The following is a 13,136-nucleotide window of genomic DNA, read 5'->3' on the forward strand; positions in this document are numbered from 1 at the left end:
CTTGTCGGAAGTTCTTTAAAAAACATTTTTTAAAGTTTTGGTCTTTTTATTTGTACAAGGTCCATGCCATAAGTATCCTCACTCTGCTCGCTTTACTCTCCATGTACAGATGACATTGTTGTTCTCATTAACTTGTGTTTCTCTTTCTTAGTAGGTATCCCCGGGCTGATGTTATGGCACTTGTTGTCCCTTCTTTTTCTTTCCTCTCAACCCTCAGCCTGTCGAGGCAGAACGCCACCCTTCCTGAGTCTGGTTTCTGCCTATTAAAATGGAAGTTTTTTCTTTCTAACATTACCTTGTGCACGTTCAGGACGGGGTACTGGACTGAAGAGAAGTTTTGATACAATCTGTTGTTTTTTTCCTAGCTAAGGCAACTTGAATTTCATGAATTTGATTTGACTGGATCATGATTGCACAATGCATTGAACTGTAGTTGAACCGTATCTTTGAATTACCTCAAGAATAAATTAGTTGTGATTTGGTGCTATATGAATAAATATAAATTTAAATTAAATTGAATGTAAAACCCCATAATCTACCTTCACTCTATGGTGCCTGGGTCAGAGCCAGGGCTTGGATTGTACCTTCTAGGTTATTACAGTAACGTGGCAATACAATGTGGCACAAAGTCAAAAATATGAACCACCTACAGACATTAATAGTGTTCTAAATACAATTCTTATTCTAACAGCATCTTACACTAATTTAACAAAAGATTATGATAATTGTATTGCATTTCTGCCACTAGATGCTCCCAAATATTACACACTGAATATCAAGTCAGTTTTAAAACAGTAGCTATTTTAGCTGGTGAAAAGCTTATCAAAGCACACGACAACATATAGTACACACTTATTGTTTACTTGTAGTTTATCTTTAGCCATACAATTTATTTCCTTTTGTAGGGCAGCACATTTGTCTTGTCTTTGAGAAATAGAATAGAGGACCTATGAGGAGACCAAACTTTGGGAAAAGCCTAGATAATTCAAAAACAGTACACATCACACTATCCACGGCTCTATTCAAGTAGAATTTGTATAGGACAAGGGGAAACATCACCAGGACGGGAAGGTAAGTCATCACTGCAGGAACCACTACAGCCAACACATTGCCCACTGCCCGTCTCTTTAATGGTGTCATACAGTGGGCTTGGTTTCCACTTGTGGTCAGTGCAGGACTTTGCTGCCATAGGGACCAGACAACACCTCCAAGGCAGGCGAGCATTAGGAGAAAGAGGAAGGAGATGATGATAGAAACAGGCACCATCATTATAATAATGTCGTTCTTCAAACCTGTAAAATACAATAAAATAAAAACTACAATTTGGTCTAAATTTACATGAATTATTTATCAGAATGTGAAACTGATTTTATCTTCCAAACGAGAATTATTTTGATAAATCATTAAACTCCAGGGGTTCAAATATTTCTAAAGGCTAACGTTGATGACAAAATAGCTTTTGAAAAAAAAGATCCCCTTCGGCTTTAATATTTTTAATATATTTCCCATTATTTTATTATATCTAGCATTATGAGCTTTTCAATTAGAAAAAGGAAAATTTGAAGACTTGGCTCGTCCTCCAAAAGAATTAGCCATTACAGCTGCAATTGACCACTTTGATGGCTTAATGCTAGGTTGCTAGAAAGTTTCACTCCTGAGTTGTCATCCAGCACTTACCCATAGCCAAGCAGAAGGACAAGGTGATCCCCCACACCATGGCAGAAACAGCCATTCGGTATTCCCACCTCCTCACTCTTAGATACAGCACAGGTTTCATCACCGCCAGGTAGCGCTCAATACACATACAGGTCAGCAGCAGTGGACAGCCAATCACACTGAACATACTGAAGATATCTTTTGCCTCATTCATGTCACTGCTTGTGCTGGAATTAACTGAAAAGAGGTGTGAATGGACAATTACAGCTTTAGCACAAACCATATGTAACATCTTTGCTAAAATTCCTCTATAACAACAGGGAAGCATAATTCTACACTGCTGAGTTATTAGCAACTAACATGGCTCATCCTAAATCCTAACTATAAGGAGGACAGTGGGGTAGACACACAACTCCAAAGCAGATAACTCAAGTTTGACTCCAAACTTGTAAATGTTCTTTTTGACTTCATTTTTTCCATGCCTTTCTTTTGACTCCCTTAGCTCCACTACTGTGCTTATTTGTTATTCATCAAAAGTACTTTTATTAAAGTTAGGCATTAGAAGTACTTTGTTAAGTACGAACAGTAACAGACATTTTACTTACCAACATTTTCTGTCTTTGCATGCTATGTGCTGTGACCGGTACGCATTTGGCCTCGGAGACCCTACATGTCCTCATATGCAGTTCTGGGGCAACTGTGTGCATTAAAATCCAACGCAAAAAGCTCCTGACAAGCATCTTTACTTTAAATAACTGTTTTCAAAGGCAGGTAATGTTATTATTTAAAAGCCATTGCTATCTTTATCTGATGTAACACAATCAATAGCTCTCTGCATTACTTTAGATAAAAAAAAAGATTAGAAACCTTGATGGAAGATTTATTGCAGGACTTGTTGCCTGTTTTAGTTCCTTTGATGGCTTTTGTGGATAATTTCACATAATTCTCACATTCTTTCCACAAACCTTGATGCTCATAGGTTTTACAAGATCTAACAACACTGACAAGACACTCAATGAGCTGATGTGGGATGTGTCATGAAATGTTTGAATTTGTTGCCATTCTACGATCAAAATGCTCACCTGAGTGATTACTGACCACTATGACCATTTCAGAAAGGCTTTTCTCAAAATACAAGCAGAAAGGCATTATAGACAGGCCGAGAAGATCCATCACAGCAAGATTCACACCTAAAACCTGCAAGACAAGGGTTTAGTAAAATCCTTCAGTGCAGAATATTCTGTCCTCATCCTTGAGTGTGAATTATTGTTCCAAAAAGACAACTCAGAATGGTTTATCATCCCTAAAATGAATCAACTCTCATAAACCAACAAATGTTTTCTTAAGACATTTGTACATATGTATGGGAAGGTCTATTTCACCAAAATTGCGAATACAATGCATGCCGAACCTACCTGTGAGGCAGACAGTGTTCTTCCATCCCTAAAAAGCAACCAAAGCAGGGCAGCATTAGCCATCACCCCTGTGATAAAAATGAAAATGTCAACAACATGCCGGGTTTCAGCCCAACCCAGTTGAAGGCAGTCCTGTAAAATAGCCTGCAAATAGCCAGTCCTGTCAGGGATTGTATTGCTGAGAATGTCAGGAAGATACATGATGGCAGGCTTCAAAACAGGGTCACTCCTAGTGGAAGCCTGCAAAAACAAAGAGGGTGATCATTTGACTTCACCCTATGTCCTTGGAGATACATGTGAGATATTTGTCATGCACTTCTCATGATCCGTGTAACAGTTGGAATTAAAAAAGTAGAAAAAAACTACAATAACCCCGCATCTCTGAAAATGACTCAGATTATTGTTTTTGTTTCTAGGCTGTATGGAACATTGAAAACAATATTTCTGGTAGTGGAAACGACTCTGTACTGAGCCATCAACGGCAGATTATCCCAGATGAGTTTTGAGAGTATTTTCAGCCTTTCACCAGATGTCAGATTAGCTTCAATGTTTGTACCTGACTTGCAATGCCAAGGTGAAGTAAGGACAGTGATTCAACAAAACAGGATTTTCCAAATAAATATTGCTGTGTTGTTATTGAAACATTTTAATACCAGGGCCGCCTCATATTCAACTCTGTTCACCTTTTGTTGCTTTGTCTAAACCTAGTCAAAGCAACCAATACTACATGCTACTGATTATCATACTTTTTTTAAAATCTCTCTTATTGGAAACATGTCTAAGGCTGTAAAAGCTGTATATTGGATCAATTAATTTGAAACTTTTAGAATATTTTCATCACATTTGTTGTAATCCTACAGTTTTTTTTTTACTAAAAAAAAATGTCCTCATAGGTGTTTATTTCAAAGAAACTTAGCAGCTACTTGATTAGATATTTCCTCACTTTAATTAACTTTTTTCTAATTTGCAGATGAGATGAAAAGCTCCCTCTTACCTCTTTTCTCACTTCAACTGTCTCACAGTCTTTTTTTTCTGCCAGGACTCTCTCGCTACCTCCTGCAGCTGAGAGCCTTTTCAGCCTCCAAAAGATGCAAACACTCCCACACACAAATTAGCAGGTGTCTGGTGTTGTTTTGTACCCATAAATGCAAAGAAGTTTTTATGTTCTTTAAATGTATAAAGAAAATAATTAGCTCACTGTTCTTCCATCACTCAATTGCTCAAATTGACGCCAATAAAGAAAATTATGCTTGTTGCTGTAAAGGTCCAATTGGTCCAGGGTCATGTTTACCACAGTGTTGCATCCCCTCTTCTTTTGACAAAAGTGTGTAAACGTCTTGGAACTGAGGAGACCAGTTGCTGGACCTGGAATGTCATCCCATTCAAGCCTGATATGATTCTAGCTGTGTTTTCTTTGTTGTAGTTTGCATTTCATGATGAATCAAATGTTCACAACTGGCAGATCGGTCCAGCACCCAGACTCTTCTACTACTATGTAGTAGATGCACTACATGGTTCAGCATTGTCTTGCTGAAATAAGCAAGGCTTTTTCTGAAAACGACATCATCTAGAAGGAAACCTGTCTAAAACCTGTCTATGATCCCTTTCCATGTGTGTATGTTGCCAGTTCCATAGTCACTAATGCAGCCCAATACCATCAGAGATGCAGGTTTTTGAGGCGAGTGCTGATAACAAGTCGGATGGTTCTTCTCCTCCAAAGTCTCGAAGACACGTCATCCATGAGTTTCAAAAGAATTTAAAGAAGTTCCAAGTTCGATCCCCACCTGGGGCCTTTCTGTGTGGAGTTTGTATGTTCTCCCCATGTATACGGGGGTTCTCTCCGGGTACTCCGGCTTCCTCCCACTGTCCAAAAACGTGCATGTTAGGTTAACTGGTGTCTCTAAAATTGTCCTTAGGAGTGTGTGTGGTTGTTTGTCTTGTTCGTCTCTGTGTGGCCCTGTGATGGACTGGTGACTTGTCCAGGGTGTACCCCGCCTCTCGCCCGATGACCCCTGGGATAGGCTCCAGCCTCCCCGCGACCCGACCGATGGATTAAGCGGGTATAGAAAATGGATGGATGGATGGAACTGAAAAGTCAGATCTCAGGAGAGAAAGTGAAAAAGCTATGTTGGTCCACAGTGCAAAACTGTCAAGTTGCACAATGGCAGTTTTAAGAATTGTACACTTACTATGTTTTTCTTACACTTTTTACTACACAAACACAGCTTACATTCTAATGCCAACTTGTTAGTGTTCAACCTTCACATTTTGATTGTGACTGTAACACCCCTTTCCCATGCTCTCATGACACAAATCCATTTATTCAAGCAGTGAAAAATTCACAACTGATAAGGTGGCCGTGAGAACACTGACAGCACACAGACAGACAGAAAAGGCAACAAACACATTTGTCCGACCACATTTATCTCTGTCACTGATGTCCTGTGGAGTCAGACAAGCCACTTCATTTCCATCATGTATCAGTATCACTCTGCAGACAAATGAGGTCATCTCTGTGTTTTCAGTTGTTATTAAACTGAGGTAAACAGGGTTCAACTTTCTCTAAATGTCATATCCAACTTTTCTTCTTCTCCCTTCTCTTTTCTTCTTCTTTCATTTCCGCCCATACTTTTCTTGCTGTGGGAAATAGAACACACTAGAAGTACAATCTGAACCTGAACAGCTGAACAAAAATCTCTTTATTCATGTTTAATGGCAGTCTTGTTGTCAAACAGCAAACAGTACAAAGTAATAGACATATCAGACTGTCCAGTCCAAACTGTTTAACAAGGTAAAGTGCACCTTTATCAGTGTTTCTTTTCAAGTTAATCTATTGAAAATAAAACTCTTTGTGGTAAAGGGGCCTTGCACAAATTATTTAAATGCATGTACATAATTCAAAAGCACAAACAAAGGTTTATACTTAGCATATCAGTTCAGTTCAGTTTCCAGTTTATCAAAAATGAAGCAGCAACCTCAGTGTGTCTGACCGCTATTTCTAACAATGTAGAACTCTCAGTCGTTGACTGATAACATATTTTTTGAGCCTATCTAGGGGCTCAGCATGATTTAAAATGAAACGATTATTTGCAGTTATCATTTGACTCAGGTGTACATGATCCTAAACAAATCAGAAGGCCTGGATGGCCATGCCAGCAAATCTTTCCAGTCAAACTGCCAACCATAGAACAAGCTTTTGTTAGGGATTGTTGTGTAACACAGAGGGGTGGTGGAGAAAAATTAACAGACTAAGAACTACAGTCTTTTGCTAAGGAATCAAAGATCAATTGAGAAGGATCAGTACATTATTGAATCCATACAAACAATGTAAAATTGACTACTTTCAATGGCATTTTAATCGGTGTACTATTCCTAAGTCCCTATCATCAGTCTGTTTCTCCTATTCATGAAATCCCACATAACTCGGGTCAAGAAGGAGCTATATCCATTGGTCAAAAGATGTACACTTGCCAGTTTAGTTAGAGCTAGATTAGATCAGGAAAGGAGATTTAAAGTAATTGTCTATGAGAAAAAATTTACTTAGAGCTTATGTAGAACTGCCTGAACACACCTGCTATGGCAGGTTTTACCTTCGTGAAACAAATTAGTGCACTCCAAGTCACTAACCCCCTTGTCCCTTTCTTGCTACATGAAACTTTCTTTGTAAGATTTGGCAGTTAAAAGGATGAAGCTAAAGATCTCCTCATGCTTAAATGCAGCAGCTGCAGTTCAGTAAGAATAAAGGAAAGAACAATCCTTCACTTCCTGTAGGTGTACACATGTTTGGAGACATGTTTATGTTCTATACTGGCTGAATGCCCTTCATGTCTGCTTTGGAACATGGTATTTGCAGACTTCTGTGGGTAAGAACAGGATTGGGAAAGAGTAAAAAGACATCATATGTCTCCAAAACGTGCCAGTGACGTTTTCTGTCAGTGTGCTCCAGCAGCACCTTCAGTGGGAATAGCAACACTCTCTGAAAATAACGAAAGTGGAAGACAAAGCTACTGCCATGGCCTCTGCGGTGGTGGGTTAGGGTTGGGATAAATGGGCGCCGATGTTGGGTGGGGGTAGGCTGGCACAGCTGTGTTGGGAATGGGTGGATATGTCGGGGTGGGGTACTGCGTCATGATCCGTGGCTGGCTCTGTGTAGTGGTGTGGGCTGGTGAGGTAGCTGAGGAGGAAGAAGGGGGAAGGTGGAGGTAGAGAGGGGCAGATGGAGCAGAAGGGGCAGAGGGTGCAGTCGGGGTCGGGACCCTCTGCAGGACGACATGTGGGTATAGCTGAGACTCAGAGCGGTAGAGTCCGGGGAAAGAGGCCTTCAGCAAACTCTCCTGACTCCTGAATGGGAGAGAGACAAAAAGAGCAACAAGAGAGACGCTATCACGCTCAGCTGATGCAAATAAAGCAGATGAAATTAAGTGTTACTTTGATTGAAGTTGATTGGTTGATACAACTCTGTCAGGAGGCAGCTACAAGACTGAGATGACAGTAAACATGAAAGTACCACAAACAAGTTTCAGACAAGTCAGGCAGCAATAACTAGCTGGTAGGCATAAAGCTTAAGGCAGTAGCTTTTCTATGTACCCAGAGTCCTCAGTTCCCAAGGTCCAAAATTATACAATTATACAGTTCAATATTCACAAATTTATATTAAAATGTATCTATTTTGTTTGGAATATTTCTTAAATATTGGAGTTCTAGCATTTCTATTGGAACAAGACTTCAAAATATCTGTATGAACTCAACCAAAAGAGTGCTTATCATTTTATTGATTTTGTCTAACCTTAAACCTAACCTATTCGATGCGTTCATATGATAGCCATGCCACACCTGAGTCTTTAAAAATTATATGTTGGTGAATGCTTTCCTCATGTCTGGCTCTCAACATTCCAACAAATGCACTAAAAAGGAAAATTTAAAAAAAGCTTCCAGTACCAAATATCTTATGCCTTGACTATTCACATTCTTCCTGTAGCATCAAAAAAGAAAGTACAGCAGAAGCTGGTCATGGTTAGCTATTCCAAAATTGTCATTCTGCAACTAATCTCAACATTATCAGGACTGGGGTTTCCCTTATTAAACATTTAATTAACATGATATTATACTAAAAAATAAAAATGAAAAGGTGTCAAATTACCTGCAATACAATGCTGAGCAGCCTGACACTGAGTAGGTCTGAAGTTTGTTCTTTACTGATATCTTATGTAATGATGACCAGGATGTCATCAAACTGATATTGACTCATACAGGAGGAGATAATTCCACTTGTTTATGTGAAATTTCATTAAGGTCATATCCTTGTGGTTTTCTTTATCTACCTCTGCCACACAAAGAGCAGTCAGCACAATTACAAGCAGTTAGATTGAACGACAGCTAACAATTCGACTTGGCCATTTAACTGGACCACTGTCTGTTGTCCTTGTATACATTCACGGGAGGGGAACTGAGTTATTGACTGAAGGTGGTCCGATGCTGTGACACTGTGTGAGCAAACATTCTGCCGCTTCCAACTTTTTCAGTGGAATATCATTGTATGTAAGTACAGCCAAATTCATTGCACAGACATCTTTGAGGTGACTTGAATGGCGATTTTTTTCAGATAACGCTACGGTTATAAAATCAGGATTTTGCTAAAGCAGAGCGACAGTCTGGAAATGCTTTAAGCGAGCTGACACGTGGTCTTAATTGGGATGATTTTCAGACACAGTATCTGAAGTGTTGAGCCATCTGACAAGAGAAACAGAAATATATGTGAATGAGTGTAACTTACACTTTATTGTTTTTACAAAAAGATTAAAAAGATGCAAAATTGGAGCATGTGTAGAGCGCCTATGCCCATTTCAGTCTAGTTGAGAGTATACATACAGGAGTGACTTGTGTTAGTTCGGGTTTGAGAAGCTTGTTTTTGTTCGGTTTTGGTCTAAGTAACATGTTTACATGCATTCTAAATGTCCAGATTTTTTTTTTTTTTTATGGCATCATGTAGTGAAGCAGGTGATTAAAATCCATTTTGGGGTCTGGGTACAGCTAGAGCATGCAGCTTGTGTTTGGTGTTGCTGTTTACAAAATGTTATCGCTCAGCAGTGTGGACGCTCGCATCACTATAACGACAGTTAATGTTTAGAACGTTAATGATTCTTCTTGTTGCAATGGCCCTTTAGTCTTGAGCTTAGTGTCAGTGTGCCTTGTTGATTTAGACTTCTTGCAGGGTGAAGTCCACGCAACTTATCTTTTTACAGCCTGACCAATCACAAATATACAAAGTTAACATCTCTCTTCATATTTATATCCTGTTACATTATGTATTTGTTGGGGATCTTGGGAACTAGAACAGCATTTCCCACATGCTGAAGTATCACCAAATTGCTTTAATTAAAGATTTAGAACTTAAAACTCACTTATGTACTGTGTCTCTCATAGCTCAGTGCTACAACTGTTGAACTTTATAATTACTTAACTTTTCTGCAAGTTTAGTCATACAAACCAATATGGTTGTCATGGTTGGTTCCCTAAAAATGTGAGAGCTGCAGATTTACCTTTGGTATCCTCTGTTCTCATATCCATTGAGGCCTCCTGTCAGATAAAGTGGGCTGTCAGGAGCCAGACGGGGATTCATCCTTTGGGACAGGTGGAAGATCTTGGGAGGAGGAAAGGCTTCCCACTCGCCTTCCTCCCTCTCCAACCAGCACTCACTGCGACGGGCTGATCGCTTCTCTCTGTGTCTGACAAGGAGAGAACTCTATCAGTTTCTGAAAGTTTAAGAAAAGCTAAAGTGCCTTGCACCCTTGTTTCCAGTCCTACCTGCCCCGTCTGTCTTTCTTGCCACGGTCCCGGCTCGATCGTTCCTGCAGGCAGCAGATGAGGAAGGACAGGGACATGGCAAAAATGACGATGCCACTCACCACTGAAGCCAATACAGCTACTCTCAGTCCATGGTCCTCTGGCCTTGGGATTGCTGTTGAGAGGAAATTTTAACAAAATATTAAATCCTAGAAAGCACTTTTATCTGTAAATAATAATTATTGGCAGATTTTACATGATTTGTTCTAAGATTCTACAAAGCAACTGTATGTGATTAATTCACTCCTAACTTCTCTGCACCATCTCCAATAAAATGTAGATGGTATATTCTATGTGGTAAATGGACTGTACTTGTATTGCGCTTTTCTAGTCAATGTGCCTTCTCAAAGCGCTTTCACACTACATCTCACATTTACCCATTTACTCACACAGTACACTACACAGAGCTCTTTTTTTTTCTTCTAATCATTCACACACATTCATACACCGATGGACACATTGGTAGGCAACGTGGGGTTTAGTGACTTGCCAAAGGACACTTCAACATATGGCCCAGAGAACCCTGAAGTCAAACCACCGACCTTTTGTTTGGCAGGCTCTTCCTACTGAGCTACAGCTGCCCCTGTATGAGCTAAAGTATGCAATGAAGCTTAGTCCAAGTTCTGTCTTCTTTCCTCTTTACAGTTAGCAAAGTATTGATAACTTTGAATTGATAATGTTGAAAAATAAAGTTAAACATGTTCCGTGAGTAAAAGAAACCTCTGTACAATTTCACAGGTGCTCCTTTTACATGCAGCCAAATATTATACATAACCAGCAATGGCAAATTGCCTCAACCTCTGCAATGGAGCTGTTGCTTCTGCTGATAGTAGGAAAAAAAAATCTACTTTAGGACCAAGGTATTTCATTTTCCCAATTTCTTTGATTTACACACCTTCACAGACAGGCAGGTAGTTGCTCCACTGTGCTTTGCCACTCCTGACATGACAGTAGATTTTGTCGCTACCGACCAGCTGGTACCCCTCTCTGCACCAGAAGGCCAGCACACTGCCAATGGATACGCCTGTGCCACTCTCCACATAGAAGGAACCCCGGCGAGGTGGCAGGACAGGGACACAGGACAAACCTGAGGAGAGGGGAAACAAAACTAGTAAGATGAAGAAAAAATGTGTGGAAGACTAAACACTGTAAAAAGAAACGTTTTGTTTTAACTTTGTTGATATCCAAATTCTGAATAATTCCACAGTGTGAGGGTTTCAGGTTCAACTCCCAGCTGGGGCCTTTCTGTGTGTAGTTTGCATGTTCTCCCCGTGTATGTGTGGGTTCTCTCCAGGTACCCCGGCTTTCTCCCACCTGTTAGGTTCCTGTTAGGTTAATTGGTGTCTCTAAAATTGTCCTTAGGAGTGAGCGTGTGTGTGGTTGTGTGTCTCGTTTGTCTCTGTGATGGACTGGCGACCTGTCCAGGGTGTACCCCCGTTGTGATAGGCTCCAGCCCCCCCGCGACCCGACAGACGGATTAAGTGGGTATAGAAAATGGATGGATGGATGCCCTTGATCGCATTAGCTGACTGAATCTCAGAAACAGAGTCAAAAAGCTTTTTGAGTTGATTATTCATGCAAAACTTTAAACTACAGCCTTTTGAGCCATTCTGTACCGGAGTAGCATAGACACAATCTTTGACAGTGAATTTTAGGTCAAACCATTGGGGTACACCACTTATCTTCATTATGCATATACACATGTTGGTGTGTTTAATTTTGTGCAGCAAGTGGAATCAGGTTTCCGGTTGTCCCATATTAGATTTATGTTGATTTCAGATATAATCTGATATATTTTGGTATTTTCCAATAGTTAAATAATTCTGATGAAGTTGTTAAGGATGAAAGGCTCTAAAAAACTGAAGAACTCTGTCAATTCTTTTGCATTAATAATTTTTAAATCTTCCCAAATGTCTTGACTAAATATGCATATATGCCTTCTTTTTTTCTCTTACTTCTTTTCACACTTCCTTGTCAAACATACAGTAGACAGAATGTTTGTAACCTGTTCTGAAAAAATTAGATTAGCTTTTACTCTGCTAAATGGCCAGATATGGAGAGACAGAGTAGCAGAGTGTTATTTTTATCTTCCTTATACTTGAATGCACAAATACCTCTGAGAGATCTTGTGATGCAGCAACTATTGTTAGATTGTCCTGCTGGGATTTTAACATACAGCAACAGTGATTGCATAAAGATGTCCCTCATCCTGTTATCCTCATCCTGATTTCCTATATAAAAGAAGAAAATATACATTTTTCTTTACAGTTTCCCAATATGATCGTGTGATATATTCAGAGGTTGCTGAACAGTGAAGATGATTCTGGAAACTCTGGGTATTAAAACTTTCATGATTCATGCTTTTCAATGGCTTAGCTCTAATGCCTAGTCACACCCTACATCAAAGCTGTGCAAAATACCAGATAGTTAGTGATCCAGAGTAATCTTTACACCATTTATAACGATGGAGGATATCCACCAAAGAGAAATCAAGTTAATTTATGAAACTCAAAATATCTGCTGTTGACCAATGTGCAGCACATTGAAAAATGTAATTAGGGTAACACAAATATAAAAATATTAGAGCTTTAAAATGATGAAAATAAATAGATAAAAGTGATAAAATATAAAATTAAATATAAATTATTTTGCTTTATGTGCTAGCTTCAACCTCTACAGAACTAAAAGCAAATGATCAGTAGATCTGATTAATCTTGGAGGCAAGTGGTTATAAGACATCATAAAGATACTAAAGAGCTGATGCAACAAGTTCCTATAAGTCAAACCTGAAAAACACTGTAATCTGAAATGTTTTGTGAGTCTTTGAAGGGAAGCAAGAAGGGAGAGTTGCTCATGCTTATGTGAAATAAGACAACCCTGTTTTGGCTTCATTAAAGGAGGAGATGCAGTCATTAAGTGAAGCAAACAGTTATCAGATCAAATCACTCAGACTATGTTGTAACAGTTGAGAAAATGAATAATTAACACTATTAAACAACCACTAACCGGTTGAGAAAGATGGCTTTAAACCAACATTAACTGATTTTTGGCTGTGGCTAAACAATGAAGTGAGTTCAATGTGTTTGCATGTACTATACTTTGCAATACTACAATATTTAATTCTAAGATATCATTTGAATAATATAGCATATAGTGAAAGGATTTGTGCTAGTTACATACAAAATAATTTTTTTTTAAACTTTGCAACGTAAAGATCTCCCT

The 13,136-nt window shown here is 39.2% G+C and overlaps 1 protein-coding gene across 2 annotated transcripts in view; it reads right to left on the reverse strand.

Moving 5' to 3' along the window:
- Positions 1-7,017: 7,017 nt before the first annotated feature.
- The window catches only part of LOC140283065 (uncharacterized), a 35,155-nt gene continuing 29,036 nt past the window's right edge, over positions 7,018-13,136 (reverse strand). The window contains exons 3-6 of one of the 2 annotated variants that reach the window (XM_072377711.1): positions 10,810-11,001; positions 9,876-10,029; positions 9,611-9,796; positions 7,018-7,412 (exon numbers count right to left, since the gene is read on the reverse strand). In XM_072377711.1, the coding sequence (XP_072233812.1) occupies positions 7,076-7,412; positions 9,611-9,796; positions 9,876-10,029; positions 10,810-11,001 (869 nt within the window). In that variant the 3' untranslated portion in view covers positions 7,018-7,075. Of the gene's footprint in view, positions 7,413-8,230; positions 8,802-9,610; positions 9,797-9,875; positions 10,030-10,809; positions 11,002-13,136 lie in introns of those variants that run through there. The other variant, XM_072377712.1, reaches the window with a different exon arrangement.

Source organism: Leuresthes tenuis, unplaced genomic scaffold (assembly GCF_036924035.1).
Source record: "Leuresthes tenuis unplaced genomic scaffold, fLeuTen1.0.hap1 SCAF_23, whole genome shotgun sequence".
Lineage (NCBI taxonomy): Eukaryota > Metazoa > Chordata > Actinopteri > Atheriniformes > Atherinopsidae > Leuresthes > Leuresthes tenuis.